The following is a 25,280-nucleotide window of genomic DNA, read 5'->3' on the forward strand; positions in this document are numbered from 1 at the left end:
AGTTTTGATCATCTTCTTTGGTGTGGGGTACAGTGACGTAAAATTTTCACCTGTTTTCTAACTTTATTGCTGTTTATTTTTCAATATTTGTATTTCTGATAAATTTCAGCTTGTGCAGTGCTTTACATGCATATTCTAATGTTTTTGCTTTTTTCATTCATAATCCTTCTTTTGCAACTGTTCCATGTCTCACTCTTGCAAATTATGCATGCACACATGTACAAGACAGCTGTGTTAATATGTTTAGAATACCTAATTAGTATGTTTTGTTTTTCATACTCTTCTTTCAGATTTCAATTTCTTGTAATAGTTTTATGTACTGAGTTGCCATTTTTATTGTGTGACTGTTCATTAGATAAAACAATTATACATCTTGTTTTACAGGAAGTGATGCATGCTCTAAGGCAAACCTGGCATACCACCTGTTTCGTTTGTGCTGCCTGTCACAAACCATTTGGCAATAGCCTCTTCCATATGGAGGATGGAGAGCCCTACTGTGAGAAAGGTAGGTGGCCAACTGATGCAAATTTCAATACACTATCAGAGTCTGTGAAGAAGTACAAAAGCTTTTAACAGACAAGGGTCACTACTTCTGACCCAGTTATAATGGAAATGTATGCATGTATTTATTTATTTATTCAATCATTTATTTATTCATTTTGACCAAGTGAGTGAAATGGACAACAAGGACCCATTTTTCAGCTGCAGCCTTGATTACACAATAAGGGCAGATAAGCAAATATTGAAGGTACAGCAGTACATTATATCCCCACAATCAAATACAGCAAAAAGATGAAATAAAATGCAAAGTAGTTCTAGTTAATTAGAAAACTATAAGCAAATGAAAAAGGAAATAAAGGCAAGGGCAAGTATGGGCAGAATGATTGCCATTAAAGGGAGTTCAGATGGGAATGGGACGAATGCATTAACTGACACCTCATAGTATTTGCTAAAAGGAGTTAAGAAGTTACAGCAGATAACTGTTAGGGCTAGTTTATGTTATTCCACAGTAGTAGGTATAACTGGGGATTTGAGACACAATGTGCAAGTTCCCTTCTAAATCCAGAAAGAGCAGGAACAGTACAGATTTTATGAGGGATGATGGTCCAACTTGGAGATGTGAAAAGGAATACATTATGGCTAGAGGTATGAGACTATACTTTTCATGGAGTGCCATACTGCCTGCTTGAGTAGAGAGATCTAGAAGTCAGTTGTACAGATAAGAAGATAAGAGCCAGGAGCGGATGTCTAAATTAGAAACGCTGTACATAAGGATGACAAGAATTAACATATTCTAGTGGTTGACTGGAAAATTATTTGCCACTTTTAGGACTAGTCAGATAAATATTTTGTCTTTATTGCCTGTAGTATAAATCTGTATTGAAGTAGAGCTTTGTTAGTGTGTTTAGGTAAGAAGAGCCATATGTAAAAACTGGTAAAAAGGTGCCTTTAAAATGGTTAGCTAGACTTTTCTAGTAAACGATACAGTTACACAGTGACAACCCTGGGTACATGGTACAGACTTTGTTCTGGACATGATCACTGTGGGTATTAAAGGACTGTGGAGTGTCCAAAAGCATAAAACATATAAAGGTTTGTATGGTTATTGGTTTAACACCGGATGGTGATTTGATGGCCCATCCAGTTTTGACTTTTGAGATCACAGCAAGAGTGGCAAAAAGCATAACCTTAGCCTCGCTAATATTCGTTTGTTCAAGACTAGATGACAACTATGGATATTCAAAACTGAAATTTAGAGTCAAGACAGTATATAACACAGGAAGTGCCAGAGCATTTAAGTTCCAGGTCGTAAACTGATATGTGACTTACATTACGGCTCACAAAATGAAGTCACCATCTGAGAATTATTCTGTTATACAGCCATATGCTGCATTGATCATTATCCATTTTCTTTTGACTAGTATCAAAACATTAAACAGAAAGTGTAGTTAACATGATGTCCATTTAGGTTTATTTTTTAAACTGAACCAAGTGGTACTTTTAAAGGGAAACCAGGAGAAAAATGTCCTATGGCAAAGAAAGACACAAATGGCAAGATAGAATAAGATCAATTAACATACCTTAAAGTCCGTTCCCACTATAAGGAAACAGAGTACAGCTCATCATTATATAATTTAGGGTGAGATAAGGGTACAGTTATGTGGTAACAAACTTCTATCAAATAGTACACTGTAAAGTACAGTGTGATAAATCCAGGATAATCCAGATTACAGCCATGGTATTTGATGTAAATTTACAGGATACAACCATAAATAACAGGACGCCCAGTGTTATTAAGGATTTACTGTGTTAGATCTATTGAGAGGATTATTTAAATTTTATTCAGGATGAGGCAGATACTATTTATATACTGTTACACAAAATTACAGTAAATGAAGGAATATGAGTTTGGCATTACACTTTAGAAAAGCATACTTTCTACAACTCATACATGAGAAAAGCACACTGGATTGTGCAAGGACGTTTGCACTGGTTCCTTGCTGTACAAGACACCTACCTGTACTGTACTGTATTATGACCACCGAGGCCTTTAATATTCCCTTTGTTAGGTCTGAAAACTGATATAAAAAAATATACTGAGTGCTCTTCTTAATCCAATGGATTAAAACATACCCACATGTTCAGTTTGCCATAGCTTTTTGGTCATTACTTAGGATTTAATCTTCCTGATATAGTTCATCTGAGATGCCCAGCTAGCCCTTGATAAAGGTGCTATACTGCCTTTTACACTAACCACTCAATTAGACTGCTACATCAGTAGATTTTGTATGTATAAAGAAAATATTTTGCTTCATTATCCTAGGTCTCCTACAGACAGTTCCACTGCTGTCAGATAAATTCTTGACTCCATTTTCATAATCCTGAATACCACTACATCTCCAGAAACACCTTTATTATCTGAGTTCGCTCATTACTCACGTACAAGTGCATCTTAGCAGCAATATTCTCATCAAACTTTAAAATCTATTCCACACGCATTTATTGTCACCCTTTCAGAGTCAGTACAAGTTTAGAGTTTTATTAATATTCTTAGTTTGCATGTCACTGACTCAAAACAGTGCAAGCATTTTGCATTACATCATATCCAGCCTTTAAGAGTCCTTCAGTGAGGACTCCAGCATTCAGAACAGAGTTTTTTTTGTCAACAAAATAGTGGACACTTGAGAGCATTATCAGAATGGCTTAGTCATTCAAAATCACCTGAATCTGGTCTATGTTCCTCTCAGAATCACGGCCTGATTCTATTTGAAATGTTATGTCTACAAAATATAATTTATTGCAAATCTATGGCATGTCATGTCTTACAAAACATTAAAATTAAAAATAGCAACAGAAGGGACTTAAGTGCCCCGACCAAGGAAGAAACTTTGTACTAGCATTAAAGATAGTAGTTCACCAATAAGTTTCTGTAACAGACTTCACACACGCATACACACACACACACACACACACACACACACACACACGCATACACACACACACACATACACATACAGATAAATAGGATATATGCATATATAAAGGTACTATAAAATTCATACATTGCGAAATGGCAAAGGTTCCTCACCAGGAGAATCCACAGTATGAATCTCTGTACTCAGTCTCCTACAGGTTATTGAAAGACCTTATATGCCTAGCATATAAGGCTTGCTCAGATCCAACTCTGATGGATGTCTTGCACACCCACAAAAGAAACTGCACCAGAGACACTAGATCAAAAGAGTTGAACTTTTTCTGCAATATAAACAGAACATGCTGGCAAAACCAATATCTATCTGAAAGGATCCCTGGGCTGTGGAATAAGCTCCCTATCTATGTGAAACAGAGTTCATCCCTGACCTTAGTCAAAAAAAAAAAAAAAAGCCTTGATCATTGGATGGCAAATTGTAAATTCACCTCTGCTCTGGCCCCATGTCTCTGATAGACAGAGAGCGACAGTAAGTAAATTAATCCCCAATTAACATACCTCCCCACATAACCCTTAGCTACCCCTTTACTAAAATACCCCAACATATAGGTGTCTTAAGGTTCTCTGGGACAAAACTGGATTGGTTAGGGTTGTAAAGACCCTGATGATCATTAGCCTAGGATAAAACTATGAATGTAATCACTGGTGCAGGGTATCATTCCTAAAGACTGAAACAGCTTCACAGATGTGAAGATAAAACAGAGTTTGAAAAAGTACAGTTGTGTACAAATACCATAAATGTAGATGTTCGAGTGTATTCACTGTTGCAGTCATCACACTTAGGTTATCTGCCTGCAGGTAGCCTTCAGTCGGCCTGGATACCAGAGTCTTGGGATTTCTGTGTCGGATGCTGTCGCCTCTTCCATGACATCAGGTCATCAGGGGTATAAAACATGCAGCCGATGCCATTTCATCAGTTTTTCTTGTCCCAAATGTCAGGAGCCTCCAAACTAGGAAGCTATTAAATGGCGTGGAACATCTCCAGTAAAAAGTAAATACCCCTGCCATAAAATATGGCCAAAAAGAGGATGGGTAGAAAGTATAGAGAAAGCCAGAAGGTGGGAGGGAGGGAAACCAGGACTGCAACAGTGAATACACTCGAACATCTACATTTATGGTAAGTGTACACAACTGTACTATGTTCTTCGTGTTTCACTGTTGCAGTCATCACACTTGGGTTGATTCCCAAAGCTGAGGCAGTGAAGAAGTGTTAGGGCTGGCTAGCAGGCCTTGTAAGACTGCTGTGTCAAATCCAGCTCTGGATATAGAAAAGATAGGTAAGTGGTAATACTTGGTGAAGGTGTGTACAGAACTCCAGGTTGCAGCTTCCAGGATGTCCCTGGTAGGGACTCCCCTCAGAAATGCTGTAGAGGTTGAGGTAGCCCTAGTGGAATGAGTTCTGATCCCCTGTGGGTTAGGTTTTCCATGGTGTTTGTAGCAGAAATGGATGCAGTGTGCTATCCATTTGGAAATGGTTTTCTTTGAAATAGCCTTTCCCTCTGCCCCGTAGCAAAGCTGACTAGCAGCTGGTCAGATTTTCTTAAAGGTTTAGTCCTGTCAAGGTAGAACCTGAGCTGTCTGTGCACATCCAAGGAGTGCAGGAGCCTTTCCCCTTTATTCTGAGGATTAGGGGAAAAGGTTGGCAAATGGATGGATTGGTTTAAAGCCACACTGGATACCACCTTGGGCGTAAATGGGGAAACCCTGTCAGCATGGAAAATAATAAAGGGTTCCACAGCCATTAGTGCCTGTAACTCAGAAACTCTTCTTGTTGAAGTGATGGCTAGAAGTAAGGCTGTTTTCCAAGAGAGGAATTTTAAGTCTGCAGCAGCAGGTTCAAAAGGGGGGAGTGTGAGCTTCTCCAGTACAAAGTTAAGGTCCCAGGCTGGGGTGGGAGCTCTCCTAGGAGGCCTTAAATTATCAGCTCCTCTCAGGAACTGTTTGATGAGAGGGTGAGAAAAGAGAGGTGGCTCAGTATTATAATGAGCTGAGATGGCAGAGGCATGAATCTTAATGGATGAGAAGGATAGGCCTCTGTGTTGCAGCTCTGCTAAGTAATCTAGGATTTGAGGTAAGGTGGGCACGGCTGTGTCCTTTCCTTGAAACTGGCTCCAAGAACAAAATCTTTTCCACTTTTCAGAATAGGATTTCCTAGTACTAGGCCTTCTGGCCTCAAGAATGACGTCCAGCACCTGTTTGCTGAGGGCTGCTGGTGGTGTATTCAGGGGATAAGACAGGCTGCAAGGTTTAGAGTTTGCAGCTGTGGATGCAAAATCTGTCCCTCCTGCTGGGACAGCAGGGAGGGGGTCTGATGTAGGTGTCAGGGTGGCACTGCTGTCAGACTGCGTAGGAGTGGGTACCAGTGCTGGCGTGTCATGTGGCCAGTCTGGGGCAATAAGGATTTCCTTGGTCTGTCCTATTTCATCTTGAGCAGTACTTTTGAGAGAAGTGGCAGAGGGGGAAAGGCATAAATTGAGAGGTTTTCCCATGTAAAGGATAGGACATCCACTTTCCATGCTTTGCTGTGAGGATTTATGGTGCAAATTTTGCTCGATTGATGGTTTTGGGGGGAGGAAAAGAGGTCCACCTCTGGTGTCCCCCACCTCTGGGTTAGAAGTTTGAATGAGTTGGGTTTCATTTTCCACTCGTATGGGTCCAGTAGATTTCTGCTTGTCATCTGACTGTGAATTTTGTTTGCCTGGCAGGAATTGAGCTTGCAGGTGCACTTGGTTGCTCAAGGCTGTGTTCCACAGGGACATGGCTGACCTGCAGCATGGGTAGGAATGAGTTCCCCCCTGCTTGTTTATGTACCACATAACTGTGGTGTTGTCTGTCTTTATCAGGAGCTGTCCTGGAAGGATAAGATATTTGAAAGCTGTCAGAGCATTCTGTACAGCTAACATTTCTTTTTGATTGATATGCAGGGGAAATTGTCCTGGGCTCCATTTGCCTTGGATGCATTTGCCTGCCATGTGAACCCCCCGTGCATAGTCTGATGCATCTGTTGTCAGGGTTTGGGCAGCAAGGGGTTAAGTGAAAGGAAGTCCCTTGTTGTGGTTGCATGCCTCTGCCCACCAAATGAACTCTCTCCTTAGACAAGGAATGATAGGAATCACTGTTTCTAGGTCCTGAGAATGTTGACACCAGAGACTTTTTAAGTACCACTGAAGTTTCCTCATATGCAGTCTTGCATATGGAATTAGCAGAATACACGAGGCCATGAAACCTAGGGCTTGCAGTATTTTTCTTGCAGATAGCTGGGTTTTGGTGGCCATTTGTTTGAGGCAGTTTGTCAAATAGACCTGTTTTTCCAGAGGGAGGAATGCCATCTGGGAAGTTGTGTTCAAGCTTGCTCCCAGGAATACAATTTTTTGACTGGGCACCAGTTGTGATTTCTTTTCATTGATGGTGTACCCCAGAGAAGTTAGGAGTCTCTTTACAAATGCCAGGTGCTGAAGTAGCAATTTCTGACTGTCCACCTGAATCAGGCAATCATCCAAATATGGGTACATTTGAATATTTCTCTGCCTGCAGTATGTAATGGCTGGAGCCATGCATTTTGTGAATACCCTGGGCACAGTAGATAAGCCAAAGGGAAGTGCAGAGAACTGATAGTGCATAGAGCCTGCCCTGAAACATAGATATTTCCTGCAAGACACGCTTATGGGGATGTGCAGATAAGCTTCTTTTAAGTCTAGGGTGGCTAACCAGGCATCCTTGGCTAGCATAGGAAGAAGCTGTTGCAGTGTAAGCATTTTGAATGTTGGGACCACCAGGAAGGTGTTGAGAATTGACAGATACAGGATAAAGTACCAAGAGCTCTCTTTTCTAGGCACCAGGAACAGTCTGGAGTAGAAACCCTGTTCCCTTTGCTCTATTGGAACAGGTTGAATAGCTCTGATATTGAGAAGAGAAAGTACCTGCTTTTGAGCCTCTGCCCACTGGTTTGGAGGAAGATCTGGCAACCCATTTCAGGTTGGCAGTGAGTGGAAATAGAATCTGTATCACTGGGATACAACATTTAGAACCCATCGGTCCTGGGTAATGGACATCCATTTTTTGCATGAAGGGTGAATTTTCCTCCTAGGGGTGCAAGTACTTGGGCATGGCTGGGAAGGATGATTGAAAAGTCATTGTGAACTTTTTCCATAAGGGAGTGGCTTACCACTCCCTGTTTTTGAGGTGGGAGCACTCCATTGTCTAGATTTCTGCATACCCTGAGACTGTAGTCTTGGTGGTCTGTTGCCCCTGGGTTTGGACTGAGAAGGCCTGGGAGGGACTGGAAAGGACCAGTTTTTAGAAGGCCAGTGCCTACTGAATATAGGTGGCTGCACCTGTAAGAAATCTTTAACAGTTTGCATAGATTTAGCTTTTTCCTCCATCTTTTTAAGAACAACTTCTGCTTTTGTGCCAAACAAACATTCCTGGTTTAATGGAGCATCTAGTAATTTTGCTTTGACATGGTCTGGCAAGATTTGTTCCTTTAGCCAAGCATGCCTTCTCAGTACAGACCCAGTGACCACAGCCCTGCAAGATGCTTCTAAGGCATGAAAACCACACTGCAAAGTATGTTTACTAACTTGGTTTGCAGAATGCATTAACTCTTGTAAATCTTTATTTTCTGCACAATCTGGAAGCAACAACATTTTTTGTTCAATTAGTTCCATAATATGTTGCTGGTACTTCAACATGTGATACTGGCAATTCACAGCCCTGATGGCAAGAATTGCAGAGGAATAAACCTTCTTACTCCATCTGTCTAAAGCTCTAGAATCCCTGTCTGAAGGGGTAGAGTTTTTGGTTGTAGTAGCCTTAATGCCTTTAGGTCCCTGGGAAATGGTCTCTGGATCCGCAGTGGGATTCTTAAAGAGAAATTTGTGAGAGTCAGGTACTCTGTAGTACCTGTCAGGTTTTCTAGGAACTGGTGGTAAAGTATCAGGAGTAAGACTGGATTCCATGAAGACATCATCTACAATATCCAGGACAAGGGGTATAGCTAGAGGCCTGTGCTGAGGCAAGTCTAAAAATGTATTCTCTGAGTCACTTTTTAGACTGAGGATAGTCCTGGCATTCCCAGCGGAAATGCTCTCTTAAGGTATGCAAGGTTTCACCAAAAGAAAACTCCTCTGGAGGGGAGGCAGAGGGAATGGAATCCTCTGCATCTGAATCCTCATAGGTGGATAAGGGTATGTCCTGGTAATCAGAGGGATTAAAGTCATCGGACTCATGGTCTGTAGAATCAGAAGGTAAATCAATTATTTACCTCTTAGCTGGGGAAGGCTGGCTTCCCCTAATTAAAGTAATAAGGTCTTCAGCCAGTCTAAGCATTTGTTTTTGTGGCATGGGAGCTTGAGTATGTGCTTTGTTCATCGGTTTTCTAGGAGTAATGCAAACTCTGAGCCTGAGAAACTCTGTAGTTTTAGTCAAAAACTAAGTTGATGGTTTAATATGAACACTGGAAGGATGGAAAACAACCTCAGAAGCCAGTGCCTGCACAGCGGCTCTGGACCCATCCAAGGTAGAGACATCCACAGGTTCCATAGTCGAAGAAGCATCTCGTGGCATACTGGAATCTGAATGGGTCTCAGCAGAGGCCTGCTAATCTGTAGAAGCGGGTATCAGGGGCTACGAAAGCGCCTCACTGAGTACTGGCAGAGTGGCGACTAGCTTAATGGAAACATTGTTGGCAGTTTTGGACCTATGAGGTCTATCTCTGTCTTTATCCTTACATTTTTTTTGGAAGATCAGTAGTCGGATGGCTTATCAAAGCCATTTCAGAATACGGAGAACAAGAGTGAAAGAATTTAGTAACAAAGATGGCCCCTCAATGAATAGTTCGGGTGTTAAACAAGGCACAAAACTGGCAGCAAGGAACGTCATGGTCTGGGCCTAAACAGGTGACGCAGTAAGAATGAAAATCTCTGTGAGGTATTTGCTTTCCACAGGCAAGACAATTGTTAATTTCTGACATCAGTTAGAGCAAGAAAGAAGGATCCCCAATGGGGTACTTAACTTTAGAAGACTTCAGGTTTGAAACTCGAAAAATGAAAATTTTAGGTAGCGGCTGACCTGCACTTGTGAACTGTTTCTACTTTGGGCTCCCACACAGCAAGAAAAGCTGATGTAATGGCATCTTCTGCATGTTTTAAACCCCTGACGACCTGACGTCTTGGAAGAGGCGACGGCATCCGATACAGAAATCTCAAGACTCTGGTATTCGGGCCAACTGAGGGCTACCTGCAGGCCGATAACCCAAGTGTGATGACTGCAACAGTGAAACATGAAGAACATCTGTAAATCCGGTACTTTGACTTTAGATGTATTTAAGATAATTTAATCACTACTGAAGGAAAGAATTCTAGTATATCTAGAAACCAGAAGGGCATTAAATGCAAGGCATCTTAAATTCAAAAATGGAAGTGAGACAAAGCTAATACAGAATTCATAATCTGCATAGTCCATGAAATATGTGACAGGTCTTATTACAAATGTCGGGAAAAAAGTAAATTTATATTGTTGCAGGGAATCTAGTAGAGTAGTCAGAATATGTAATCAGAAAGCAGCTACAGTCACAGTGTACTTAGATTTTGGTAATAATTTGCCACAGTACTACAAAATATGCTAACAGACAAATAAAAATGACTTAGGTAAGGACTCAGGCTGGTAACAATGGCAAAAAACTGGATACTCAATAGGATACAGAGGATCATGGAGAAACGGTATCCACCTACATGAAGGGGTAGTGACAATCTGAGTACCACAGGGGACATTACTGCAGACAGTCCTTTTCATCATCATTGTGAGATTGCAAATGTCTGCCAAGAAAAAGCTTGTCATTTTGCTGAAAAGAGAAAACACTGTGCAGCAGAATCAATGCAAAGAACAGCATATAAAGGATGATAAATGCCTCTGCAAGACTGAAAGAATGAATAAGACAAGGTAGGAAAAATGAAAGCTAAATCATGTATTTGGGAAACAAAAATCCAAGAAATGAAAGCAACAAGAAAGGAGGTTTACAGTTAATCATCAGACAAGATTAACATATGGAATGCGAGACAGCAAAATAGGCTGGCAGATCAATAGAGTACGTACACAAGAAGAGGCATAACACACAACAGAAAAGAAGTTATTGTTCACCCTGTGTACTTATCAGTAAAGTATCATCCGAGACTGTTCAGATGCAGATGACATAGATGAGCATAACAAGAATGATGCTCAGTCTACACCAGACGCCACATAAAGACCGACAAGGAGTGTTTAACCATTATAGTCTGGAAAAAAAGAGGATACAATAAAAGTTTAACAAAGCAGAGTTCTGCTAGGTAACACCTTTAAAAAAAGATGCAAGAAACCATGTAGACACAATTTAAAGTTACAAGATGTTCAGTTCATGGAAGCTACTATTGTATTATTTCACAGAAAGGTGGTGGCTGAGTGAAATGGCTTTCCTAAAAAGGTGACAGTGTCAGAAACAATAAAAGAATTTCAGAAGGCACAGGATAATTGCACCGCTATCATTATTAGGGATGGAAAAAATTAAAAACAACTTGCAGACTAGTAGGAGCTGCAACTAATCCAAAAGCTAGCGAGACAACAGACTAGGTAAGTCAGGTGGCCTTTGTCCAATGCCTGAGCCTCTTGTTTCCATTCATGTTTTTCTATTGATATCTGAGCTGTAGCAGTACACATCACTGTGCATATCTCTGGGAGGCACTAAATTCTGGATCGTTGTATTAGATATTATGGATCCTACAGTACAAAAATCCTCAGTAGGAATTGTTGTTGGGTGAGCCCTTTTTCCCCCTTCTTGGATATCTTCACCAGTTTACCACTTCTATAAAACAATACTGAACTTTTTGCGGTCATAATGAGTGTTCATTAACTAGGATAATACATTCCATCTTCCCTTGAAGACACTTACAACCTCCTACATCTCACTCTGAGAGACTATTTTGAATTCTTTCACAGGCCATTAAAATCCTTATAAAGACTTATTTATTTTCAAAACCCTCTTTTTCATCAAAATAAACTGCAATCCATCAGTTAAAACAGTTGAACAAATACATAATACAGTCAGAAGCCACAATAAAGAGACAAATACTATGTGAGACACTATCTTGCAACTTTTTACCTGCATGTTACCTACTGCAGTGCCAAGTTGTGTTGTTTTGGGTCTTGGTGGGACAGGTATGCATCTCAGAGAATCCACATTCTCTGGAATAAGCTTCTCATTTTTGTGAAGCAGAGCCCTTCCCTAACCCTATTCAAGTGCAACCTGGACCAGGGCATGGAAAATCAAAAATTCACCCTGGTCTGACAGCCATCTCTCTGATGGGCAGGGGCAGTCATTAAATCATGCCTTAGCTAACATATACCCTTTAGAATAATGTCTAAGGCACAATAACTCATGGGATTCATGCCCAAGTGGTCATTAGTCTAGTATACACCTATGACCTATTATCTTTAGGTCCTACTGCTAGAAATGAATGATGAAAGATAAGAGGAGTAGTAATTCCAGTATTATCATTGTACTGTTAATGTATGCTAAAGCATCATCATTGGAAATGCATTTTGAAGCATGGCAGTTCACTATTGTTCTATTTTTCTGCAATGGTTTTCATCCTGACAACTTTAGAATGCTTTTCATGCTACACTGGTTATATTTCTTAAAATTGTGTTTTGTTTTTTTTAGAGAAACTGCAGAAATAAATATACATCATTCATGTTTTTTTTTGCCTTTAGATTATGTTGCCTTGTTCAGTACAAAATGCCATGGCTGTGATTTCCCTGTTGAAGCTGGAGATAAATTCATTGAAGCGCTAGGATATACCTGGCATGACACCTGCTTCATCTGTGCAGTATGTATATTTAAAGATGGCATTAATGGACAGCATCATTGAGATTGTTCATTGCATTTGTTACAAAGTAGCATGTCATGTTGCATGTCATTTTTTCACATTAAATAAGTACTTCTGTGACTGGTTAACAGAATGTTGCAGCATATATTGGCTATAGGTAAAAAGCACATGCAGAGTCCATTTTGTATTTTCCATCAGTACTTCATTCATTCATTCATTCATTATTTTATACATAATGTACATAACACAATGTGTATAAATTGAACCTCTTGGTCTGTGTCCTGCATTGGTTTCACAAAATTCCGTCCTCTTACTTACCTTTCTTGCCACAGCCAGTCACCCATCAAGACTGAATATGTAGCTTGACCATTTAAAAACAGAATGCAGCATCACTGCTGTCATTCTGTTTTTTTTTTTAGGATATTTTATGGCTTAATTTCTTCCAAAACAGAAGTGCTACACATAAGAACTTGCACATTCTGCATGGCAATGCCAGATGGGTCAATTTAAAGCTAGTCAAAATATGTTTTTGTCTTTCTTCTCTCATGCAACTGGGCCCCAGAATCCTAGCCTTGATTGCCAGATGTATCTACTCCTTCCTTTGACTCCCACAGATTAACTTTGATTAAAGATGAGCTGGTAAGGAGCTTGAGGCATCCTGGGATAGTGTCACAGTGCTGCTGTGGGAGTATTTCTGTTTAGTTCCACACATCTGCATGGTTTCGGTAACAATCTATAGTATTCTTTTTCTAAATTCTGGGACACCTTTGGCAAAGTGTTACTACCTGTTACACTATAAAAAGAATAGTTGTGTAAAATATTACCATAACTAAATATATCATTCTCTTCTATATGCTGCAGTAGCCATAACATGAGGGAGTCTGCCTCCACCTGACTCGTACGTCCAGCCATTATACCAAAGTTACAAAATGCTACTGCGAAGGTACGTGTGATGGCCCGCATCACACAGCATATGTCGTCCATAAATGGATTTCGGGTATAAAGCACACACCTACCTCAGAACTGAATGCCACTAGTGGAGTGAGTATCCAGAAGTCAGGTAAATATAAGGTGAAATGCAGGGGGGGGGCTATACTGCAGCATATAACAGAGAAGGACATCTATGGTAAGATTTTACACAACTATTCTATGTCCTTCTATTCATATGCTGCAGTATCCATACCAGGAGGGAGAATATCAAAGCTCATGCATAAGAGGGATTGGGGGGAACAGCAGAGACGTATTCCACAAATCCATGTAGAATAGCCCTGGCAAATCCTGCTCTGGACCTGGAGATAATATCCAATTTGTAGTGTTTGGTGAAAGTGTGAACAGATGACAATGTAGCTGCCTCCAAAATGGAAGCTGTATTCACACCTTTAAAGAAGGCCCCAGAAGAAGACACAGCACTAGTAGAATGTGCCTTAACTGGAGAAGGAAGAAGCTTCCCATTTGTAGTGTAACAGAAGGAAATGGCTTTTGAAATCCAGGAGGAAATTGTTTGCTTGTAAACAGGATGTCCCAGGACTCTTGGATGATAGGAAATAAAAAGACTATCAGACTTACGGATGGACTTGGTCTTTACCAAGTGGTATCTGAGCTGTCTGTGAAAATCCAAAGTGTGAAGGATCCTTTAACTAGAGGATTGTGGAGATGAAAACATAGGGAGATTGATGGCCAGATTCAGTGAAAGCTCATTCACTACCCTGGGCATGAAGGATGGGAAGGTACGTAGGGATACCCTGTCCCGATGGAAAACTGTGAAAGGAGATGATGCCATGAAGGTTTGCAGTTCAGAAACCTTTCTTGCTGAGGTAATAGCCACCAGGAGAACAGTTTTCCATGTGCAATATTGTAGAGAAGAGGCCTTAGCTGGCTCAAAAAGAGCTACAGTAAGCTTTCCCAACATGAAGTTGAGATCCCAATGGGGAGGAATTGGTTTTCTTGGTGATCTGATGTGTAGAACTCCTTTTAGGAACAACTTGACTTCCAACCTGGATGCCAAAGGAGGAGTCACAGGCAAACAAGCATATGGCTAATAAATGTGCCTTAGAAGAATATAACAAGACACTTTTCATTAGTTCACACAGGTAAGACTGGACCACTGGCAGCTCCACAGACAGTGGCTGTAAGTTGTTTTTTAGACACCAGACAGAAAAATTGTTCAATTTGGATAGACAGAATTTTCTGGTAGTGGGATTTCTGGCCTCCTGCAGAACTTGTAGCATGTCCTCAGTGTAAAGGTGTCTAAAGGGAATCAAAGCCCTATCACCCACAGTGTTAGGCTTAGGGTGAACATTTGAGGGTGTATTAAAGTTCCCTTGTCCTGTGTGAGTAGGTCCAGACTGAGGGGTAACTTGTTGTGACTGCCCTTGGCTAGGTGATGAAGAAGGGAGAACCAATGCTGTCTTGGCCAAAAGGGGGTCACCATCAAGATTTTTGGTTCTTTCTGAATTTTCAACAGAACTTTCTGAATAAGAGGGAAGAGGGGAATGCATACACAAACATCCCCTTCCGAGGAAAAGAAAGAGCATCCACCTTCCATGTCCCAGGGGAGTGAATCCTGGTACAATATTTGGGAAGCTGTCAGTTCATGGGGGAGGCAAACAGATCTACATGTGGAGTACCCCATCGATGGACCAGGTCCAGGAACACATCCTTGTTTAACATTCATTTGTGGGATTGAGTAATGAACCTGCTTGGTGAATCTACCATCACATTCTGAATTAATCAGAATCAGAATCACATTTATTAGCCAAGTGTGCATGCATACAAGGAATCTGACTCCAGTTTCAGTGACTCTCCAAGTATGAATTACATAAATGACATACATACAAGTATCAAGAGCAAGACAAATAACATATTTGCAACTATTAAGAACAAGACAAATTACAAATGCAACTATTAAGAACAAGGCAAACAAGTAAATATACATATACATACAAGGTGCGAAGTGTAACTCAGTGCAAGAAATACTGAAATAAAATCTGAAAGAAACAAGTATTAACAATATGTAAACTATACTGTAGAATCCTCAGAGGCTTGGGAAAAAGAGTGCCCCAGCCTAATAAGCTGAGTTAACAGTTTATGAACTTGACAGCCTGTGGGAAAAAATGTTCTTATATCTACTTGTTTTGGTGCATATTATCTATAATACCTGGTTAATGGTAATTATTCAAAAAGATGGTGTCCTGGATATGAAGGGTCAGTGATGATTTTGCATGCCCTTTTCATGACTCTGGAAAAGTACAGGTCCTGTAAGGAGTGCAAACTAGCACTAATGATATTTTCGGCAGACCTGACTATTCTATGTAACCTATTTTTGTCATGATTAGGCAGAGATCTAAACCATACTCTTATGGATGAGCTGAGAACAGCCTCAATGATTGCTGTATAGAATTGAATCAACAGTTCCTGTGGGAGGTTGAACTTCCTCAGCTGTCGCAGAAAGTAAGTTTGCTGTTGTGCCTTTTTTTTATAGTGGACCCTACACTGGTCTCCCACTTCAAGACCCGTGAGATTATAGATCCCCAAAACTTGAAGGATTCTACAACTGACAGCAGTATTAAATATAAAGAGGGGGGATAATATTGTATTACCACTCTTAAAGTCCTCTGCCATCTCCACAGTTTTAAGAGTGTTCAGTTCTAGATTATTCTGACTACACCAAAGGGCCAGCTGCTCAACCTCCTATCTGTATGCAGACTCATCACCATTCCTGATGAGCCCAATGATAGTTGCATCATCTGCATATTTAATAAGTTTGACAGGGGGGTCCTTAGAGGTGCAGTCATTAGTGTAGTCCTTTGGTAGTCACATCGCCACAGTAGTCAGAAAGTCCTTCTACGTGGCACACCTCATCATAAAAGGGTTCTCATCCAGCAAAAAAAAGGTCATTGTTCCCCTCTACTTGACAACCATTAGACCCATTATAGAGTACAACGCCCCTTTTGGAATGTACCTCACAAGACATCTGCAGCAGCTGGAAAGGCCACAGAAGTACCTCACAAAGAGGATTACTGGTCTCAAACAAATGCCCTACACTGACCGCCTCAAAAAACTCCAGCTTTACTCCATAGCATATCGCCTACTCCGAGGTGATCTCTGCCTAACATATAAAGCTATGTCAAACCCAGAGCTGTTGGACATGCTACACCTAAAAAAATCCCAATCCCTCTGAGCTACACGCTCTTGGGACCTAAACCTTGTCACCACAATAAACAGAACATGCTGGAGGGATAGATTCCTGTCCCAGAGACTTCCCATACTCTGGAACAGGCTACCCATCTATGTCAAGCAAAGTTCTTCATTAGCACTTGATGAGTGGATGGGAAATAGAAAATACACTCCGGGGATCACTTCTGTGTCTCTGCTCAACAGTGGCACAGGAAAATAGCTTTCTTGGGTGGCATAAGCTAGGCTTACGTAGGCCCTTGGGCCGATAGCCTAGTACCTACCTATGAACCTATGTAGAGGGAGAATAGCAGTGGGGAGAGAACACATCCCTGTGGGGCACCTGTATTGATTGTGTGATAGCTACATGTAAATTTCCCCAATTTCACCTACTGTTTCCTACTGGTTAGAAAATTGGTGATCAATTGACAGGTGGAAACATGAAAGGAAAGCTGGGAGAGTTTCAAGTGAAGACGTTCCAGAATTATTGTATTAAATGCAAAGCTGAAGTCCGCAAACAGAATCCTTGTATATGTCCCTGTGTTGTCAAGATGATGTAAGATATAGTGCAGGCCCATATTAACTGCATCATCCATGGACCGGTTCTCTCAATAAGCAAACTGAAGAGGGTCCAGCAGGGCATCATTTGGACTGTGAAAATTCTGCAACCCAGGAAGACATGGTCCTGGGAAGGTATCAAAGTAGATTTATGAAGGTTTATGGTAAACTCCAGACCCCTCAGAAGGGACATGGTGTAGTCCAAGTGCTCCTGCACCAACTTTGGGGATGAAGCCTGGATGAGGAGGTTGGCCAAGTAAGGGAATATTTTAATACCCTACATTCTGCAGAAGGCTATGACTGGGGCCAAACATTTTGTGAATACTCTGGAGACCGTAGAAAGACCAAATGGCAAAGCACAGAACTGAAAGTGAGAAAAATCCACAGAGAACCATAGGAATTTCCTGAAGCATGGATGGATAGGAATGTGAAGATAGGCATCTTTTATGCCCAATAACACCATGTATGCCTGAGGGAGAATCGGGGGAAGGAGTGTAGAAAGTAGAGTCAGCATGCAAAAGGTAGGGACCTTGAGAAAGGTGTTTAGATGAGATAAATCTAAGATAGGCCTCAAAGGGCCTTCTTTCCTGGGGACTAGAAACATCCTGGAGTAGAACCCTTTTCCCTTTTGATTTGGAGGTACCTCTTGGATGGTACCCTGGAACAGCAAGGAATGCAGGATGGGGGGAAAGAAAACCATTTGGTCCCAAGGGGATTGTGGTATACCTCTGAAGGTTGGCCTGGATTCCCACACAATGAAATAGCCTTGTTCGATAATGGTAAGGACCCAAGAGGCCTGAGTTATCTGTTTCCAAGCTGGGAGGGGCAGGGATAGGCAAAGAGAGAGAGAGGGATACAGGAGTTTAGAGCCTGGTAATCACAGGCTACCAGGTTTTTCCTGAAAGTGCTGCTTTTGAGAATGCGTGGAAGGGGAAGATCAAGTGGGTGCTTGCTTCCTGGTATCCTTTTTCCTCTTGGGAGTGTGATATTTAAAGGCCTTTCTCACAAAGGTAGTCCTAGCTGAATAATTCCTCTGGAAGCAAGGAACAGGTGAAACAAAAATGTGCCTAAGATCTTGTAGCTCCTTCCCTTTTTCCTGAAGGGCTTTAAAGAGCTCTGCAGCTGCAGAGCCAAATAAGGCCTTGTTGTCTAAAGGTGTGTCCATGAGCTTGGCTTTAATATCATCTGGCAAAGGGTGCAACCTAATACCATGAATGCCTCCTTAAGACAGACCCTGATGCTGTTGCTCTGGCTGAGGCCTCCACAGCATCATAACTACATATTATGGAGTGCCTAGTAACCTGGCTGCAGGATTTAAGAATGTTAGATATTTTGGTCTTGTTAGGGGTATCTGGTAGTTCTGAAATGAGTTTCATAGCATCTGGCATAAGAGCCAGGGAATATTTAGCCATATGGGTTTGGTAATTCATGGCTCTGAAAGCCAGAGTGGCAGACATATAAACTTTTTTACCCAACTTCTCCATAATTTGACTGTCCTTATCAGAGGGAAGCAAGGAGGTGGAGGGTAACAGTTTGTAAGTTTTATCTGCAGCTACAGAAATGGTACAGGGGTCAGCCAACAGAGCCTTAAAAAGGAACTTGGCATTCTCAGGCACTTTGTAGATTCTATCAGGGCATTTAGGGGGCTGGAGGTTGGGAGTCCAGGGACTTGGAAGCAGCAGAAAAAGCATCAAAAAAGCAGGCAGGACAGGGGGAATGGCAGGGGGTAGTTACAGGACTCCATTTCAAGAGGTCATAATATCTCTTCTGGGTCTCAGAGACCTGATAGCTGTCCCAGTTGAAAAAACCCTTCAACTTTACAATGGTCTCCCCAAATATAATGTCCTCCCTAGGGTAATCTGTGTCATTAGATGCCTCCTCTGGGGAAGCATACCCCAGAGGAGAAGCAATCTGTGAGGAGTAAGTTACCGACTCATCTCCAGAGGAAACTTCTTCCACAGGCCTTTTCCCAGGAATGGGGGGGATAGGGCCTGTGCAGAAGCTGGAGGTTGGCGTAAGGCCATAAAGAGGCCTTGTGTAAAGGCCTGCCAGTCAGAGTTTGGTCAGATGGCATAGCCTGCTGGCCAGAAGAAATATGGTTTTTTTTTTGTTTTTTCTTCTTAGGGGCCTCCGACATATGATGAAGAGTAGGAGGGTCAGACATTGGATGACATTCCATGAGATCCAAAAGAACATCTTCTTGAACCAATACCTGAGTAACACCATGTGGGCCTTTGGAAATAGTAAGCCATGGTTCCCCTCGATGACCAGTTTGGATGCCTGCGAGTCCCTCTGGGACATGCTAACAGACTCCTTGATGGCTTCCCCTAAGGTACCCATCAAAAGAAATTCTGTAGTTGTGGATGCAGCCTCTGGCCTTCATCAGCCTCTGCAGGAATGCCCAGAACACAGGGAGCAGCCATAGGATTAGGCTGAGGCTTCTTGGTCTTCTTGGGTAGCAGCTTTTCTTTAGGTCCCAACATCCAGTCAATATCCCATGCTAGGTGCTTAAGTTGTTTATTTTCCAAGTACAGCCTAAGGGAAGAGAGATGGCCCCTAAGGGTTTTAGGGATGAAATCCTTACAAACATCACAAGACATATGATTGTGTTCTGGGTCTCAACAGAATAAGCAAAGCTTGTGGGTGTCTTTGTGTGGAATCTGCCTTCCACATTGACACTTGCCCTTCCTAGCTGACATTAACTCACAAGAAACAACACAGTAGCAAGTTAGGTAACAAAAAACCCTATGAGGTACTGATCTAAGGCACTAGCAAAGCACAAAGGCAACTTTCCAAAGCAAGCAACAACCAGAGCTGGCAGTCAAACAAGTGGCAGAAAAGTTCCGAGGTAGGTGCATGCTGATGTCCGCTTTATACCCAATGTCCATTTATGGCCAGAATATGCTGTGTGATGCATGCCATCACACATACCTTCACAGTAGCATTTTAACTTTGGAATAATGGCAGGGTGGACTCCCTCATGTTATGGATACTGCAGCATATGAATAGAAGGACATCTACCAGTCTTATGTGTAAGTTTTAAAAAGGTTCCATTATGATACTACTCAGAAACAGCTCCTTGTGGTCCTGCAGAGTGGTGCTAGCAGCAGAGAACTGAGAAAAGCGACCACTTTACTGATCTAAGTATTTTTTTGCTGTTTTTACCTGAGAGACCTTCCTTTTTTTACTTTGAACAAGTTTAAACTGCTTTATTACCTGTTTTTTGCATTGTACATTATCTGCACTTAAAGTTACATTTGGTCGAAAGTTTGTTGTTAAATTTAACTGTTGACGCTACCCACTAAAGTGAGCTAGCCTGTGTAAGTGATTTATTACTGTTTATCCTGCATTTCTGTGTACTTTCTAACCTAAAAAACAAAAAAAAACAAATCCTTGTTTTCCGCCTTTCTCGACTAGTTTAGACCAGTATACAGGCTTTGCTGTATTCTGGACTGTGGTGTAGTTCCTGTGTTGTCCATTGCCTTACTTGGAAAGAAGGAAGTTTCTTTGCTCACCAGTGGGAGCGGGGACCGTTGAGCAGCCTATCTGTCCCTGAAGGAGTGACCTCAGCACAAGAGCTTGTAGTAACTGGTCGTTTTGGACCATTTCCAGCTCTTTTGAAGTTCCCTGTTTAAAATCCGCCCCTGAGCATTTTTTTCTGGCTATACTACTCAGAAACAGCTCCTCGTGGTCCTGCAGAGTGGTGCTAGCAGCAGAGAAATGAGAAAAGCGACTACTTTCCTGATCTAAGTATTTTTTTTTTGTTGTTTTTACCTGAGAGACCTTCCTTTTCTTACTTTGAACGAGTTTAAACTGCTTTATTACCTGTTTTTTGCATTGTACATTATCTGCACTTAAAGTTACATTTGGTCGAAAGTTTGTTGTTAAATTTAACTGTTGAGGCTACCCACTAAAGTGAGCTAGCCTGTGTAAGTGATTTATTACTGTTTTTCCTGCATTTCTGTGTACTTTCCCTGTTTAAAATCTGCGTTTGCACGGCTTTGTGCGATTGTGCTCATAGCTCAGTGCCGATTAAACAGGCTTAAACTATTCCTGGCTCCGCCAAGTCTGCACTTCAATTTTTCCCTTAAGAAAGCTCTACTTTCAACAAAATCAGTCTATTCGCTTTATCATAAGAATAGCACTTGCTCCTAAAACCTTTCTTTTAAGTGAAGCACCTTTAAACTAACGTAAGCACTACATCCACCTACAACCCGTGCTAATACCCACTTCCCTTCAAAGTCCTCTCTCTGACCCAGTTACACATCACCCCCTTATACTATTCTGGCATGTCAAGTGGTATATTACTGATGTCCTCTCCAGTTCAGCTGGTTAATCTGGGAATCCTGAGACAATGTTACAATTGTCTCATGTACACAGACAACCCTCTCCTCCTCCCAACAAACACAAACACATGTGAGAGATGCAACTATGTAGCCAAACTGGAGGCTGAACTCTCTCTACACAGGACTAGCAAGACCAGACAGGAGGAGAAGGTAACCACACACACAACAAACCCAGTCTCACATAAACCAACCACAACTGCAAACCAAACACATAATAACACAAAGACATACTTGGAGGCTCTAATAAAAAACTTACCAAAACAACAGAGGCTCCCAAAGCAGACATCCAAGAAAACACCACCTCAAAACTCTGCACATGCAACACATAGTACACAAAGTCAGTGTGCCAAACAATCACAGCCCTTAAGGTGAAACACCATGCCTGATACACTAGTAATAGGTGACTCTATAGTCAGACACACTGACATCCCGCTTATCAGGCTGAACAAAGAGAGAGTAAAGGTGAGCTGCCTGTCGGGAGCTAAGATCCGCCACATAACACAAAGCACTCAGGTCACTCCAAAGCAAGTACAAGTATGACTCCGTCATTGTCCATGCCGGTGTGAATGACCTGAGATGTACCTTCTTGGACTACATGAAAAGAGACATAGAGGAGCTCTCTGATTATGTAGCCCAGGCCGGTATGACCCTGACCCTGAGCAGCATCTTGCCCTCACCAAGAATGATGCCACAATACAAAGACAAGATGATCAGCTTTAATAATTGGCTCAATTACTGGTGTCATTCTAGGGGGAACCAATGTCTGTCTGCTTGGGATGACATGCTGGACAAGCCATGCTGCTTCGCAAGGGACGGCTTGCACCTGTCACCACTGGGCTTCTGGATATTGGCTAAGGCTCTTGCCACCCCCATAGTGCCTTTTTTAGGCAAGGCTCAAAAGAGAACCCCACCACCTTAGAAAATAATAAAGGAAAAAAACTAAGGGTAATGCTGCTCAACACCAGAAGTCTAAATCTCAAGATGCAGGCTCTCGAAGCACTCCTCAGTATGGAGAGCATCGATGTCTGTGCAGTAACTGAAACCTGGTTCAAGGCTCCTGAGAGCACCCCAGCCCTACCAGGTTATACCTCGTATCATGCATTTCGGCCCCAAAACCTGGGCCGAACAACAAAAGGAGGGGGGGGTGTCCATATTCATTAAAGACACCCACACCTCCAGGTTAGTGGCAACGCACGAAGCATCGGAGACCATCCATGTGCAACTAACCGTAGGCAAAACTGCTATACAACTTGTAGCATGCTACAGACCGCCCTTGCAATCTCAGGAACTCCATTCAGCCTTCCTGAAGACACTGGAGGATATGACTGTCTCACCAAATACCATCATATTGGGAGACTTCAACTACCCAAACATAGACTGGGTGCATTACTCATACCCCAACACCCTAGCCCAAAGGTTCCTGGAATTCATCAACTCAAATGCGATGAAACAACTAGTCACCTCCCTCACAAGGGGAAATAATATACTTGACCTGATCATCACAAACATGGGGACAAACTGCTCAACACCGGAAGTATACCCCTCACTAGTGAGATCAGACCATAAACTAATAACCCTAGATATTCATATCCCACCTCCACCCCCAGCACAAAAGACCACAGTGAGAAACTTCTCAAAAGCCGACTTTACACTCCTTAGGACTGAAATGGTATCCTTCAAGCCCCCTGGGCCAGTGGAAACCACATCCCACACTGCTGAATCCTTCACAAATGCTTTCTACGGGCATCTCCAAGAATGCATGGATCATGCAATCCCAAATAAAACCAAGACCCTTTCCACCAAAGGCAGGCATCCTATCTGGTGGACCCCAGTCATAAACAAACTTTATAACAAGAGAAGGAAGCTACTGCAAGACAGACCAAAATCCCATAAAGGGAAGGCATCCCTGATCAGCACTAGCAAAAAACTACGTTCGCTAATAAAATCATCAAAGGCCAACTTCGAGAGAAAAATTGCTAAGGACACTAAAGATAATCACAAGGCCTTCTTCAGTTATGTTAGAAACTTGGGTGGAAACCCTCAGATATGTGCAGAGTTAGTCCATAATGGCAAAAAATACACTGAACCCACAGATATTGCCAACATACTGGCAGACAGGTTCAGTGCAAATTTCTCCCCTCCCTCTCCCCCAAAAGACAAAATAAATATCTCAGCTGAATGCAACCTCCCTGAAATCTCAGATGTCCAGATGAGAGCTGCCCTCAGCAAAGCTAAAAATACAGCATCCATGAGACCTGACGGTGTCCCGGGTTCCGTGCTACGTGAACTCCAAGAGGAGCTAAACCCGCACATAAGAACGCTGTTTAATCTTAGCCTTGCTACAGGATATGTCCCTGAACACTGGCATACAGCTACAGTGGTCCCACTCCACAAAGGTGGCACCTCTACAGACCCTGGAAACTACCGCCCCATAAGCTTGACCAGCCTGGTCTGCAAAGCTATGGAAAGGATCATTATGGAACTCATAAACAAAGACATCGGGGACCTACAGACAATTGACCCTACCCAGTTTGGCTTTGTAAAAGGCAAGTCCTGTCTTTTAAACCTGGTGGACTTTTTTGAAACAGTCACTAGAGCCATCAATGAAGGCAAAGCATTTCATATAGCCTACCTGGATCTGGCAAAAGCCTTCGACACAATACCCCACTCAGGCATCATAGACAAGCTCAACAGCTTAAATGTAAACCCATTTGTCACAAGATGGGTTGCAAACTGGCTAAAGGACAGAACCCACAAAGTCAGAATAGCTGGAGCTATGTCAGACTCTAAGCCAGTCACAAGTGGAGTCCCACAGGGCTCTGTCTTGGGACCCCTCTTGTTCGGCATTTATTTCTCAGATGTGCAGGCAAACATAGGGGGGTTGTGGCTGACAAAGTTCGCAGACGACTGCAAACTAGGCGCCATAGTCGACACACCAGCTGACACATGCATCCTCCAGAAGGGCCTCACAGAAACAGACGACTGGTGCCAGAGTCATGGCCTTAAACTAAATGCCAAAAAATGTATAGTCATCCCCTTTGGAAAAAACAAAGTACCCACAAATTACCACATAGGTGGTAATCCATTAAGTACAGAAAAAGTAATCAGAGACCTGGGACCCAAGTTGACAGTGACCTCTCATTTGACACCCACGTCGCCAAAGTGGTTAGAAAGACCTTCTACCTTGCCCACCTTATCATGAAGGGATTCACATCCAGATCAAAGGATGTCATTGTACCCTTATATTCCTCCCTTATCAGGCCTATGATTGAGTACAATGCCCCATTTGGTATGTACCTCACCCGGCACCTGCAGCAGCTGGAGAGACCCCAAAAGTACCTTATCAAGAGGATCAAGGGTCTCCAGCATATGTCATATGCTGCCAGACTGAAAAAGCTCCAGCTCTATTCAGTAGCATACCGCCTGCTCAGAGGTGATCTGTGCCTTACGTACAAGGCCATGTCCAATTCAGAATTAATGGACATGCTCCACCTCAAAAAATCAAAATCCATCAGAGCCATGAGAGCTAAAGATCTAAACCTCAGCACAAATATGAATAGGACATGCTGGAGGGACAGATTCATAACCCAGAGGCTTCCCGCACTCTGGAACAGGATACCTGTCCATGTTAGGCAGAGCCCCTCACTGACTCTCTTCAAGAGAAATCTGGACGAATGGATGGGTGATCATAGGTTTACCCCGGGGGTCATCTCTGTGTCATTGCTAGATAGAGGCACAGTAAACTAAATTTAATTTATATTGTACACTTTTGTATTATTACATAGGGTGGCGAAGGCCACATACACTTTGGCTAGGCTTATAAATGCCCTAGGGCAGATAGCCTAGTACTATACT

The 25,280-nt window shown here is 42.2% G+C and overlaps 1 protein-coding gene across 3 annotated transcripts in view; it reads left to right on the forward strand.

Moving 5' to 3' along the window:
* LDB3 (LIM domain binding 3) overlaps positions 1–25,280 on the forward strand; it is a 740,470-nt gene that overhangs the window by 680,504 nt on the left and 34,686 nt on the right. For all 3 annotated transcript variants that reach the window (XM_044056591.1, XM_044056595.1, XM_044056593.1), the window contains 2 exons: positions 385–505; positions 12,233–12,348. In XM_044056591.1, coding sequence (XP_043912526.1) covers positions 385–505; positions 12,233–12,348 — 237 coding nt within the window. The remainder of the gene's footprint in view (positions 1–384; positions 506–12,232; positions 12,349–25,280) is intronic.

This window comes from Protopterus annectens, chromosome 14.part0 (genome assembly GCF_019279795.1).
Source record: "Protopterus annectens isolate FY-2018-M chromosome 14.part0, PAN1.0, whole genome shotgun sequence".
In the NCBI taxonomy this organism is placed as follows: Eukaryota; Metazoa; Chordata; order Ceratodontiformes; family Protopteridae; genus Protopterus; species Protopterus annectens.